The 13,508-nt window shown below is 51.3% G+C and overlaps 2 protein-coding genes across 6 annotated transcripts in view; both read right to left on the reverse strand.

Annotated features, from left to right (window-relative positions):
- Positions 1-2,871: 2,871 nt before the first annotated feature.
- Positions 2,872-13,508, reverse strand: part of NACC2 (NACC family member 2) — a 36,416-nt gene continuing 25,779 nt past the window's right edge. For all 5 annotated transcript variants that reach the window (XM_015878889.3, XM_085521159.1, XM_085521157.1 and 2 more), the window contains exons 3-6: positions 10,273-10,440; positions 8,687-8,792; positions 8,329-8,426; positions 2,872-7,351 (exon numbers count right to left, since the gene is read on the reverse strand). In XM_015878889.3, the coding sequence (XP_015734375.2) occupies positions 6,852-7,351; positions 8,329-8,426; positions 8,687-8,792; positions 10,273-10,440 (872 nt within the window). In that variant the 3' untranslated portion in view covers positions 2,872-6,851. The remainder of the gene's footprint in view (positions 7,352-8,328; positions 8,427-8,686; positions 8,793-10,272; positions 10,441-13,508) is intronic.
- On the reverse strand, positions 3,481-4,319 carry LOC107321716 (uncharacterized). Its single transcript, XM_085521163.1, is given in 5 exon segments — positions 3,481-3,617; positions 3,620-3,695; positions 3,698-3,742; positions 3,745-3,858; positions 3,861-4,319. Coding segments are annotated over 5 exon segments (831 nt in total).

Here is a 13,508-nt window from a genome sequence, read left to right on the forward strand (position 1 = left end):
GCACCCTCTGGAGGCAGAAGGATGGGATCCAGCCAGACCCACAGCTTGAGCTGCCCATGTGTCCTGGTGTCACGGATGACACTTCCAGCTCTGTGCTGCCACAGCTTTGTATTATGGTTATTCTCCAGCACCACGATGTGCTGCTCATATCGCCGGGGTAATTTACTTTCCTAATCAAATTGATTTCCATTCAAATGAATTCTCTTGTCCATCTCCCTTCCAGTAATGTTATTTTAAGCGTGAGCTGTGTCTTGGTACCAACGTATAATCAGCCGGTGGGATGCAGAGGGCATTGTGGTTCTTTATGGTGAATCAAATAGGAGGGAAATTATAGAAGCTTTTAAGCACTGTAATTTATGTCCTGTAACTTCAGCTGGGGCCAATGCTTGAGCTTACAGCCCCTCCAGGTTTCTCTCTCCTCCTATACTCTGTGTCTCAGCACTCCTTCCCTATTGGCAACTTCTGCCTTTATGTTATGGGGACAGCTCACCCCGCTGCCCCACCACAGCCCACTATGGGACAGAGGGCAGCCACCACTCATCAACTATCCAACAGCTGCCAGCAACTTCATTACCAGATCCTCTTACTGCTCCTGGTGCAGCCCAGCAGTGCCCATCCATGGCTCACAGCCTGGGCATCACCATGGTGGCATCGCTGCAGGCTCCAGAGCCACCCAGCAGGGACAGCACAGAGGCAGTACAGCCAAGGGGAAGCAGAGCTGTGAGCAGCACAGTGCGCTGAGTGATGCAGCTCCCACCCTTCACCCTTTATTTGTATTTTCTGTCCTGCACGATATATATCAGCCATTGTCAGTGCTGGAGTGCTGCTCCACAGTCTATTATAAAATGGCTCAGTGCAAAAGATGCATATAAATAAGAGAAGCCGTGAAGTGTTCCTCAGCCGCCGGTGCAGGGAGAGCTCATGGCTGTGATTTATGGCTGCTGCTCGCTGCTCCTCTCTGACATAAATCTCACCCTTCACTCACACATGGGGCTGCAGAGAGGCAGTGGGACACCCCCAGCACTGCACACCCCCTGTGCCCTGCTCAGGGATGGGGCCACATCCAGCATTGCCCAGTGGTTTCAGAGCTGGGCAGGGTGGGAGGGAAATCTCTGCATCCCCAAAAGCATTCAGGGTGTTCCCAGGGCCGGCTCACCCTGCTGTGCATCTGCTCCGGGTGGGTGCTGCTGTCAGGTTTGCGTGGTACTTACGTTGTGCTGCAATGCTGATAAATCAGGACGTCTCCTCTGCCAGGTTTATCGCTGCGGGGCTGTGCTCTGCTGGGTGCAGCTCTGCCTTGCTCCTTCTGCAGTGCCAAGGGCAGCAATGCTAACAGCCAGCGCCGTTTGCAATGACCAATGAATGCCATCTGCAAGAGTTAACGCCATTCACACTGACTCAACACTGTCTGCACTGACCAATTCAGGCAATTAGTCAGGCAAGAACTTCAATTAGGCCATATAGAACCCTGTCTGCAATGTTCAGTGCCTCTTGCAGTGACCAATAACATTTGTGATGACTGACACTGCTTGCAATGACCAACACCGTTTGCCACGGTCAATGCTATTTGCACCATCCAATAATGTATGCAACAACCAATGCTGTTTGCAATGGTCAGTGCTGCTTGCAGAGGCCAAGGCAGCTGCTGCAATGCAATGCTGCAAAAGCCCAGCACCTCTCTACAAAAGGCCCCAAGGCAGATAGTCTGCAATCCAATGAGGACCACAGACATGAGCAGCTCTGCCTGGCTTTGCTCTGGGTAGGTGGAGGTCAGGGTCAGGGACAAGTGCTGCGGTCCCACATGCAGGACATGGGGCACTAAGAGGAGCACAGCAGCACCGTGCACAGTGGGCACACAGCGCCTGCACACTGCTCCCCATCCCTGCACTCTTCTCTCTGCACATCCCCGCAGCAAGGCCGTTGGCTTGGTTAAATAACTCATTTATCTTCCCATACTCTCTGCAGATCGTAATAGAGCTGCTCTGACAACACCGCACACCAAAGCCCTAATTTTAGAACTGGTGTTTATAAGGAATCAGTTTGAAATATTGGAGCGGTCGAACGATGGTTGGTTGGGTGGGTTGTTCTTTTTTTTTTTCTCCTCTCCCTGAAATACCGACGTCTGCAAGAAAAGCCGCTCGTAAGGAAAATTCTGATGATAACAACTCATTTAGAATAAATCAGCTGGGGATGGTTTATGTAATGCTGTGCTGCGCGCTGTGCGGGCACAGGGCTCTGTGCTGCCATCCCAATGGGTTCTGTGTGGTTACAGGGTCAGTGGGGTTGGGGAATATAAGGGGGAAGTGAGAAGAGGGGAAAACATAGAGGGGGGAAAAGGGGGAAGGGGAATAAAGAATAAGGAGGAAAAGGTTGAAATAGGGTGAAAAATAGGGAAATATAAGGGGGAAAATGGGAAAGGAGGGAATAAAGGGGCAAAAAAAATGGGATAAAAGGGGAAAAGAAGGGGAAAAAGGGAAAAGAAGGAAAGGGGGGATGGGGAATAAAAGGGGGAAAAGGGGAATAATGGGGAAAAGGTTGGAAAGGGGGGGAAAGAGATAAAGGGAAATAAAGAGGAAAAAGGAGGAACCGAGGGGGGTAAAGGGATGAAAGGGGAAAAGGGGATAAAAGGGAAAGAAACAAAGGAAGAAAAAGGGGGAATAAAGGGAAAGAAGATAAAAAGGAAAAGGGGGAACAGGGAAAAAAAGGGGGAAAGGGGGGAAAAGGGGAATAAAAAAGGTGAATAGGGGTGAAAAAAGAGCAAAGAAGAGGCAAGGACCGCATGGGGCGCCCAGCCGTGGCCTCGCGGTTCTGCGTCCATCCCTCCCAGTATTGCCAGACCGTCGCTGTGGCACAGGAGGAGACACGCAGGGCTGTAATCATCATTTCCTTTATTATTCTGTAAATGTGAACTTTACAAAGCGTTGTACAATTCATGGTCGCACCGGCCGCGAAATTCGTTCCTCTTAAATGGATTTTCCGTCGTCTGAAAACAGCTGTGAGCACAGATCCGATAGAGGGTGAGGGGTAAAGGGAGGGGGGGATGGGGTTTGTCCTTAACCTTTTATTTCTGGTTTTAGTTACCTCTATATGGCATCAGCCGTGGCTACAAAATAACAGTCAGAACTACACAGAGTAAAGAGCACATAAATACCGGTGAATAATGCGCGATCAAAGTCAAAATCAAAAAGAACCAAGACGAAGCGAGCATCGTCCGTGGCTGAGAGCCGGAGCTCAGCGGTACTGCGGGGCTGTCCTACAGCACACACAGGGATAACAGTCGTGGAGTCACAGTACTGCGCACAGCGCCGGAGCCGCCTCCAAAACAACGGCACCACTCAACCCTTCATTTTGCCTTCCCCTGAAGCAGCCCAAGTTGGGTCAGCACTCTGACCCAACCCAACGCCCCCTGCCCCAAAGGACAGTTCAGAGCCTTTCCCTACAGCGTCGTTTTCCACCCACTCATTCATTCCTTTCATCTCGTTATTTGTTCGTGGATTTATTCCGTCTGCTAAAAACAGTATTGCAAGTTTTGGCTTTGTTTTCTTTTCTTTTTAATATATATATATATTTATTATTATTATTTTTATTATTATTATTATTATTTCTTTTTTTTTTCTTTTTTTTTTCTTAATTTCGACATAAAAACCAACCTTGGTGTGCAAAACGCTTCTATAACAGTGGAAGAAACTCATGGCACAGCCCTATCGGTGCACGGAGCTCCTGACAGCCCTGGCTTTGGGGTGGCCCCGAGCCCTGGGCTGACAACGTGACACATCTATACAGCAGGAACACTTCTAAACAGCAGTTGGAGCCCCAGAAGAGACGTGAGTTCTCTGTGCCGCCTTTAGGATTTATAGCCGGCCAGAGGCTCTGGGTTTTGGGTTGGTTAATGGGCCATACACCCTTCTCCGCTCACAGCAAGTTATTTCTGTAAATATAAGCAATCCCAACATAAGCTTAGCAGGAAAACGATCAGGAAAGGCATCGATCCCTGCTCCGGTGGCTCCATGAGGCCACCAGTCCATGTGCAACCCATAGTGGGATGGGGACGGCACCCGCTGCTGCCGGGACACAGCTGGGAGGAGGAGGGTCCTACAGCTGCTGGGAGCTGGGAAATGGGGGTGTGGGGATAAGGAGATATGTGGGGATATGAGGATACAGGGATGTGGAGATACAGTGATATAGGGATGCGGTGATGTAGGGATGTCAGGATATAGGGATGCATGGATATGGAGATGTAGGGATGTGGGGACTGCACGGAGCACGCGCTCTGATTTTTTTAAAGGTGCTTGGTATAACTTTAGATATATAATATACATGTAATATTGCTAATAGTCAAGCATAGGAATAAAGGTGCAGACATACCATAAATACTGATGCTCTGATTTTACACTATCAGACCTAGATGAACGCAGTTTCCTATTCACATTATAAAGCAGCCCCGAATTCTATAATTTAAAATAGTGTCGTAAACAAAGAGGAGGAAGGAGGTGGTTATGAGCTGATTCTCTCCATCTGTTTTCCTTGGAAAAGAAAAAAGAAAACCCAACAAAAACCCAAACCAAACCAAACCGACAACAAAAGAAGGAACAAAAGAGATCAAGAGATTCTAAGGCACTCAGGAAAGCCGCATACAATCGATGGACTGCTCTGTTCTCATTTACATTCAGTATTTCAAAGGGGGAACTTGGTTGTGTTTGTCGGAAGAATACAATCATTATCCACGTAACATGTTCCAAACATACCATGAATCCTCCACACACAGGAAACATTAGTGCAAAATGCTTGCCCTCATCTACCAGATAAGGAGAAACCCAACGCCCTTCACATTTTAGAAGTTTGCCTTCCTAGTAATAAGAAGAAGTAATAAAACGAACCCAGATCGAAGAAGAACCAAAACAAAAAAGGAAAGGAAAAAGAAAAAATAAAAGGAAAAAAAACAAACAAACAATAAAAGAACCCCAAAAATATACAAGGAAGTTGTGCTAGGTATAAAAATATATATTTTCACTGTGCAACTCGACTCTCTTCAGACTCTCTGCCCTAAGCCATTCAAGTACTGCTGCTGCTGCTCCTGTCCCTGGTGCTGTCTGGGAGCACTTCGCTCGGGGCTTCTTGAGCCAGCAGGGAGCCCATGCAGCCCCATCCAAAGGGGGGAGGAAGAGGAGACCCCGCAGTGCTCCACACAGGGGCACAGTGGGGATGCTCAGCCCCATGCTGGGCAGCCAGCAACACTGGGGGGACCTCAGAGGGCAACGGGGCACCCCTGGGCTGTGGGACCCTCAGCTCCATGGGGAGGATGGGAGGGGAAGCCCGAATCACAGCGCCATGCTGGGCTGGGGCAGCACCATGTGTCGGGAGGAGTGGGTGTTGGTGCATGTGGGTAAAGTGCAAATGGGGCTGGGGCAGTGGCAGTCCTGTGCCCTCCATATCACATCCATTGCCACTGGGGCTGGGGCAGGGGCTGCCCCGTGTGCTATCCAGTGTGGGGGGCAGAGAGGAGCCCGGCATTTCTTGGTCTCAGGACAAAGAACAGCAGAACACGCCAAGTGCCGGACAGCTTCGTAATCACGGTGCCAAAAAACAGCTTCAAGTATCAAAGAAAACAAAACACGTGGCCAAAGGCTGGGTCAGCCTCTCGCCCCTCCCCTTCAACACAGAGACAGAAAGAAACCCTGAGCAAAGCGCTGCCTGGATTCAGGAACCAAACTGGGAAAGAAAGAAAGGGCCCTGGGAGCCCAAAGCGACCACCTGTGGTGCACTCATCCGGAGACCCGGACACCCTAAGTACCTCAACGCAGGCCCTTCCATCATAGTAACAATTAGAAATGAAAGCAAAAGCAGCCATTCTCAGCAATGCCAGGCCTGCCTCATGCCCAGCACTGCACACCTCCATCCCCAGCACTGAGCTGAGCACGTCCTGCTGAGCCAAACCCACCACAGCTCCATTGCTGTGCCCCGAGGACAGCAGCCTGGGATGGGCAACGGGTAGACAGGTGTGAAGGCTTCTTCCCAGCAGGATGAGACAAAGACCAAAGAGGGGTACAAAGCTCTTTGCTTGCAATTAAAAATAAAAGAACAAAAGAAGAAAACAGCTTTTATGCACCTAATCTGCTTCAGGCACAGAAGTGGGTGCAGGGGCGAGGAGAACCCAACGCAGCGGAGCAGCTCAGAGCAGGAGGGGGAGAGGAACCAACCCAGCGCCTGGTGGCACCGAGAGGGGCAACACCGAGAGGAACAGCCACATCCTGCATCCTGCATCACACATCCTGCATCCCACTGACCTTCCACCAACAGAAGCATGGAGCAGTTTCCCCCACCCTGTGCCACGCACCCCAGCAAACCAAACCCCAGCGCTCCACGATGCACAACTCACTGCTAAGGACAAGGTGAGCGATGGCTTTACCTCCGAGCTGAGGAATGGATGGGTGGTGATGGGGGAGTGGGGGGGTTGTCGAGTTTTTCTCCTCCCCTTCTTTAAAAAAAAAAAAGAAAAGAAAAAAAGAAAAAATAGAAGATAAAACCAAAATAATAATAAAGGAAACAAAAAAAAAAGACCCAAAAAAGCTACAATCGCACAGACTAACCTCAGGGGTATCAAAAAAAGGAGCCCAAGAGTTTTCTCTTTTTTTAAAGTAGGTCGCCACAGACCTATCGTTTACAGTATAACGAATGCGATTATTTCCTTCATCAATTTTAAATACAAGCAGAATAAAAATCACATTTTTTTCAGGCAACAGTAGCAGTTCAGTAGGTAAGTGGCTTGATCACATTTTTGTTTCGTATTAGTAATGCATGCAAGCAGCTTTAGTATTACAGATCCCTTATAGGTCACAAAACGTTTGCTCTCTCTATAAAGTCCCTCCATAAGTGCCATCCGGTCTTCTCACCGGAGTTTCGGGCCGGCTGGAGGGGCCCGAGCCCTGTTCAAAAGGTTGGGGAGTGCTTTGGGTATCCGATGCCATGGCATCCGTGGCAGCCGCCTCCTGTATGACAGAGCCGGCGCCCTCGGCATCCTCGCTCTGTTCGAAGGACTGGCTGGATCCATTGCTCAGATCGACGCTCACTGTGTTAGTTCTTAATGCTACTATAGTTCCTGAATCGCTCCTCCTTTCTGCATAGATTTGCTGCTCAAAGACCTGAGCAGAGCTGGGCTGGAATTCGGGATCCAGAGGGACGCTGTTTGTGGTGGAGCCCATCACGGTGCGGTACATCTCCATCCCCTCGGGCAGCATGGATTTGATCTTCGGGAGCCAACGCTTGCGGACCCGGCGGGCATTGGTGCACATATCAGCTGCTATGACATTCATCTCGCTTTCCTTAAAGCTTGGGGCAAAATTCTGACAATACACTGCAAAGACAGGGATACACAGCACTGAGGGCGGGCGGGCAGCAGCACCAGTCCCCGGTGCAGGGCAACACTGCAGCCCAGCACTTGGATGGATGTCAGAGCTCCCTGCCACACTGAGAACAGCACTCCTCATCCCAAGGGATGGGCAGATGGGGGGCATAGGAGGGGCCTGGAGAGGGACTGAGCCCTAGAGTAATGGGCTCCCAAGCACCCACCAATGGATCCACCAACAGCTCTGATGTTACAGAGCAAAACCTCTGACGAATAATGACCAACTACAGCTCGTGCCCTGAATATTTCCCTGTGAAACACCTGAAAAATCATCCAGTGCCCCTATACACAACAGCAAAGCTTGGCTGGGTCACTGCCTGCCTGGCCAGAGCTGTGGAAGCACCACACTCAGGCAGCAGCCCCTGCAGTGCTTCTGTATCTGTGTACTGAACATTCGTCGTTCCATTCCTCTCTGCAGAGCTCAGTGTGATATTTACAGCCAGATCTGCCACGCAGACCCCAATGGGGTGACAGAACCCTTCCTCTCCTTCACACACCAACTGCAGGTGGGATGGGCTGCACAGTGCCAAAGGCTGCTCCCTGCTGAGGGTCAGCAGCTGAACCCCCAGACCTCGGCCTCAAACAACCCAGGGCATGGAAGCCAGGGCACTGAGACCCAGTCCAGCAGTATCCAGCACTGAGTGCTGCCAAAAGCCATCATTTTGCTTTCCTTCTTAGAGCACCCCATAATTAACTACAAAACTGATGTTTTAAAGCACAGTGAAACAGTTGAGTATTGATGACGCTTCCTATTAAGATGCTGCCAAACAAAAAAATTAAATCCAGACCCAAAAACCTGACATAATAAAATCAATTTCACCTAATTTCACCATAACATTTCCCCAGAGACGGCCTTCCTTGCTCAGGTTCTGGCTGTACTCTCAGCATGCACTTCCACCCCAGCAGCAGCAAACCCCCCTCCTTACGTTTCACGGCGTTCAGGACTCTGCTGTCCAGAGGTTTCCTGCTGGGGTCACTCGTAGAGGAGCGGATTCCGGTTCCACAGCTGTTGGCAAGTGTGTTCCTGCAGGAGAGGCAAAGCAACACCCTCACACCGGGTACCCACAGCCCAGCGGGACACACAGCACCTTCAGTGCAAGGAGGGGCACCGAGATCGGAGGCTTTAAGGCAAGGTATTGGAAAACCTGATGTTCAGGTTCAGTCATTGCTGGGAAATGGCACAGAAGTGTGGCAGACCCAGAGGGTGACACGCTCACACATCACCCGCCGGCACACTTAGAACAGCAGCAAATACTTGGGGTCCCTTGGGAGAGTGGGACGTACCGATCGAAGAACGTGGCCAGGAGACGTCTCAGGAGCACTTTGTGTTTGACACCGGCACATAAGTGGCAATTCATCAGCTGCCCCCGTGTGATGTAAACACCTGAGCCTGGAAGAGAGGAAGAACTGGGGGTGAGGATGGGCTGTGCTGCACTGCAGGGCAGGGAGAGAGCCTGGCAATGGGCAGTCTGTGCAGGAGGGTCTGCGGGAGCCAAACGAGAGGACAAAGACACACTGAACACGTGGTACCGTACATACAACCGGACTGTTTGTTCTCTTTGAAGGAAGAAAAGCCCAAAGTGATTGGCTTTCTCTTTTCTCAAGTGAAAGAGTGGAGAAAATAACTAAAATGAGAACAAAATCCCCATCTAGCACAGAAAGAAGGACACCATTTGCTCTCAAGACATACAAACACCTAATGGAGAAACAGAATCCCTCCTAGGTTTGCAAGGCAGTGCCCAGAGCCCAGATTTCATGGACAAAAGCAGTTGGAAATGGGTGAATGCTGCTCTGGATGTCACAGCAGCTCCTCAAACTGTGTCTGCCCTTCGGATTTACTGCCACTGCCGCAAGGCCAGCTTAAGGCTGTGCAGACAGAGCTGCTGAAGTTTGCAGAATCCACGGTGGCAGAAAAGCCTGAGACAAAGGGAAATGCTTGGGGGGGTTCCCAGAGGCGTGTGCTGAAGGATGCAGGGTGGTAACAGGCTGCAGTGCGATGGCAGGGGATGAACCAGCAGAGGGAATGCCGAGTGCTGCCATGGGCAGCTTTGCTTCAGCAGAGGGAAACCAGCCCAGGCAGCTGCTGTTGGGTAGAGACATTCAGTTCTTTTTCTAGATGGAAAAATGTAAATGAAGCCGAGGTGCCCCCAGCCAGTGTGCAGCCCATGGCTCGTGGGGCTGGAATCAGGTCTGGGCACTGCAGCCATGCAGCAGACTCTGCAATCCAGACCCATAACAGCAGCTCAAGGGCTCCATGCTGCACCCAGCAGGGCCATAACCCAGCACTGGGGGGCAGCCAGGTCCCCACTGACTGCATGTTTCCCACCACTCTGAAAATAAGTATGCGAGAAAGGTCCAAACCAAACCCATTCCTTCTTCTCCTCCCAACTTGGCAGCTGGAAACACCCCCAGTTTTTGGATGGGTTTTGCAAAGCTTGCTCACCGGCACCCATTTCACTTCCGATGCTTTGTAAATCTTTTAGCCTGATGAATTATTATGATCATTTTTCCAGCAACAACAACAACAAAAAAAGATCCGCTCATCGAAATCAAAATACAATTGCCATGCAGCCCACACCAATCAGGAAGAACACAAGCTGCAGAATTCAATTAAAACGCTAAATTAATTCAATTGAATAAATCCTGTTAATGACACATTTTTCTATCAGCAAATTAAAGGAAACTCAGAACTTTTTTTTTTTTCCAATTTTTTTTTTTTTTAAAGATGATTGGTGATGAATAATCCAGAAAGACAAAGCAAGGGCACGCACAGCTCCTGCAGTGGCATGGGAAGAAGAACACATTTCATGCAGACCAACAGCAGAGATCCCCAGCAGTTCCCAAACCAAACAGGTGCTGCCCCTCATTACCTGCGACGAGCTCCAGCTTCTCCCCTGGGTCCCCCTCGGAGTAGAGCTTTGGGTGGCAGCGGTACCCGATCTGGCTGATGAGACTGGCTGGAAGGGCAACCAGATCCCGGCGGATGAGGACACAGGAGCGGTTCTCCAGCGGGATCTGCTCCGGCTTTTCTTGTGCAACTTCAAAATTAAAAGGGAAAAAGATTAATGCAGTGCATGGGGGAGGTGCAGTGTCACAAGGAGGGTGCGTTGCAGCTTCTCCAAGAATGCCCTGGATGGAAGCAGTGCAGCCCACAGAGGGGCTTGGTGCCACGGAAGGCTCCTGCACCCAGTGATGCTCTACCTGCCTCCAGATGACTCCTCGGTGTGGGCAAGCAGCTCTCCACACCTGCCCCCCACCACCTGCAAATGGGGTTTGCATGCAGAGACAGCTTACCCTGGCATCCTTGGGGTGGGCTGGCAACCCAATAGTGGGCTCCAAAACAGGCAACAGATCACCCAAATTCCGTAATACCTCCTTTGGTACCTTAACTCTCCTGCTCAGGTGACATTTCCCCTGTCCACATACAACAGCCCCATCTGCAGACTCATTCAGAGGCAATGGCACACCAGGCAGCCCTGCAGCGCATGGATGGGACCAACCTACTGCACCATCCCAGCACAGCACTTTGCTGCATGATTCGGGACCAAGAACAGCAGAACAACCACATTTCTGCTTCCAGGCTTGCACCTTTCTCCATCACGGCACAGCTGTGCTCACAGTGTGCAGGCAGGAACAGAAGGGACTGCTGCACTTCTGCTGCACCCCAAAATTAATGGGCAGCACACAGAGCAAACACACCCAAAGCCGACATTCACCCACAGCTTTCTGTGCTCCCATACAGCCCTGAAGCAGGCAGGGTTCTAGCACAGGGCTGGTGCTCACTGTGCTACCTGTGCCTGAAGGGCTTTGTAGACCCCAGAAATCCATTAGCAGTGCTCTGCACATGCCATGTTCCCCTGGCCACATCCTTGTGCGAGCAGTGCAGTGCAGCAGCCAGCCCCTGCAGCAGGTGGGACAAACACACATCTCCCACTGCTCACACACTAATTTCCCATTAAAAAACAAATCCGGGGCAATCCACTAACACACTTTGGTCACCCCTGTCTTGCTGTCTACCAACTTTTCCTTACACGTGGGCACAACTCATTTTTGGGATCAGCCTCCATCCAACACAGGCACAAATTCAGTGCCAGCAACAAGCCCTGGGAGGTTCAGGACTGCTCCCAGCAGACGGCCGGCATGGCACAGAACAGTTATGTAAAGATGCAGAGCACAAGGGACACTTTGCTCCCATGTTCTCAAAGAAAGCAACTCTGTTTGGCCACTGTGCTCGGAAGAACAGGACAGTATTCGCTGCTAATTAATGTGGATCTTCAGAGGGCAGCAGCTCCTTCCAACACGAACAATGCCGGGCATTGTTTGGGGCAGCTCTGCCTGGACAGAGCCCACCCCAGCCAGGGGAGCAGGAAGCGCTGCAGAGGAAGCAGAGAGAGCTGCTCGCCAGGCACGGATTTCATTTTGCATCTGCAACTTGCGAGGATGCAGCAGAGAGCACTGCAGTGGGAAGCGCCCGGGCGCAGAGCTGCAATGGGAAGCCACAAGTCACGAGCCCACGGCTACAGAATCACCTCCATCTGCTCTGTGCCAACGCACGGATCATTTTCACGTTCTCTCCTGAGAAGTTCCTCCCTGAACAGCTTTACCCCGTTAGCTTACATCCTTCAGGCCAAGGGCTCACCCCACCGCAGCATCCCTGGGGTGAGCTGGCACAGCACAGCACAGCACAGCACAGCACAGCACAGCACAGCACAGCACAGCACAGCCCACGGAGCGGCACAGCCCTGCCCTGTGCTGGTTTACATTGCACAAACAGGACGTGTATAACAACGTGCTGGAATGCAGAGATTTGATTTGTGACCTATTTATACAGGGAGGTAATCTGGAATTAGTATAGGAAAAATATTACTGCTTTATAAATACCCCTATCTTGCCTCGCTGCAGACCTCAGCCAGGAGTGAAACATCTGCCAGCCTAAAATTAAACATCTGTGCTTTACGGGGGGGAAACCGCCATGAGTTTAATGCCTAAAAAGGGCAGCAGTGCCTGACCTGGGGCACGGGGTGTGTGCAACCACAGCCCCCATGAAAAACCAGGGGGGACACTCTGGTTAGTGGACAGGAGCTGCCCTACAGTCCTAAAAGATGCCCTGATCCCTCGCAGGTGACATCGTCCTGCCCAGCTCCATTGCTTGCACTGCTCCTGCTGGCTGCGGATGGCAGCGGGTCAGGGCTGCTTTGTGCCCTCCATCCTCACTGCCAGGAATCAGAGGCCAGGAGAGAAAACTATTCTCTCAGCTAATTACTACAACTCTTCCATAATGGCTATTTTAGATGAATTTTTAATGACGGGCGCTCCTGTCAGCGTAAGATTTCATAACTTCCAAGCCCAGCCTTTTGCCATCCTGGAGCTTTGCTGTATCCAGATCTAACCCCCCTAAAAACACTAAGCAGTGACAGGCAGAGGGGTCGGACCCTCACCTCACACAACCCCACTGCTTCCCATCGGCATCAGCGCGTCGCAGCTGCGAGCAGTGAGCCGGGAGCAGTGCGCAGAGCAGCGCATCTGCACGTCCTGCCGCAGCCCACTTCAGAGCGGGCCCACGGCGCTGTAATTAGGGATAAAAATACTTTGGCTTTTGTTTAACGTCTCCTTGAGTTGCGTGTTTCTCCCCGTTAGATGTTAGGAACCTCGTTGAGCTTCAGCAGCTCCACATCCGGAGCGATGGATGGAATCAGGCGCTTTGCTGCGGCGCTGCCACCGCGGCGCTCCAGGTGTGCACCTGTCCTCGTGTTCCTCTGCAGCTCCTTCCCCGCATCGCAGGGATTTTCCTCAGGTTCACACTGCAGATTCTCAGCACTTTAAGCAGGGCTGCGTCCCGCTCCTCTCCTCCCAGCAAAGCCCTTTGCCAAGGTCACGGTGCGCATCTCACAGCCCGGCGGCGGGGATGGCTTCCGAACGTAGAATTGGGCTGGATGTGAGCAGACGAGCCTGAATTTGGGGCTCCGTGCTAAGCACTGGGCAATACCACTGTCAGGGCCACCCCAGCACTGCCAGGTGGGGGCAAAGCACAGAAATCAAGGGAGGAAAAGAAAAATAAAAGCCTGAAACACGGGGCTTGATGTGCCGCGCTCTGCTTTGCTTTGTT

The sequence above is a fragment of the Coturnix japonica genome, chromosome 21 (genome assembly GCF_054131305.1).
Source record: "Coturnix japonica strain WE chromosome 21, WE-NBRP24, whole genome shotgun sequence".
NCBI lineage: Eukaryota > Metazoa > Chordata > Aves > Galliformes > Phasianidae > Coturnix > Coturnix japonica.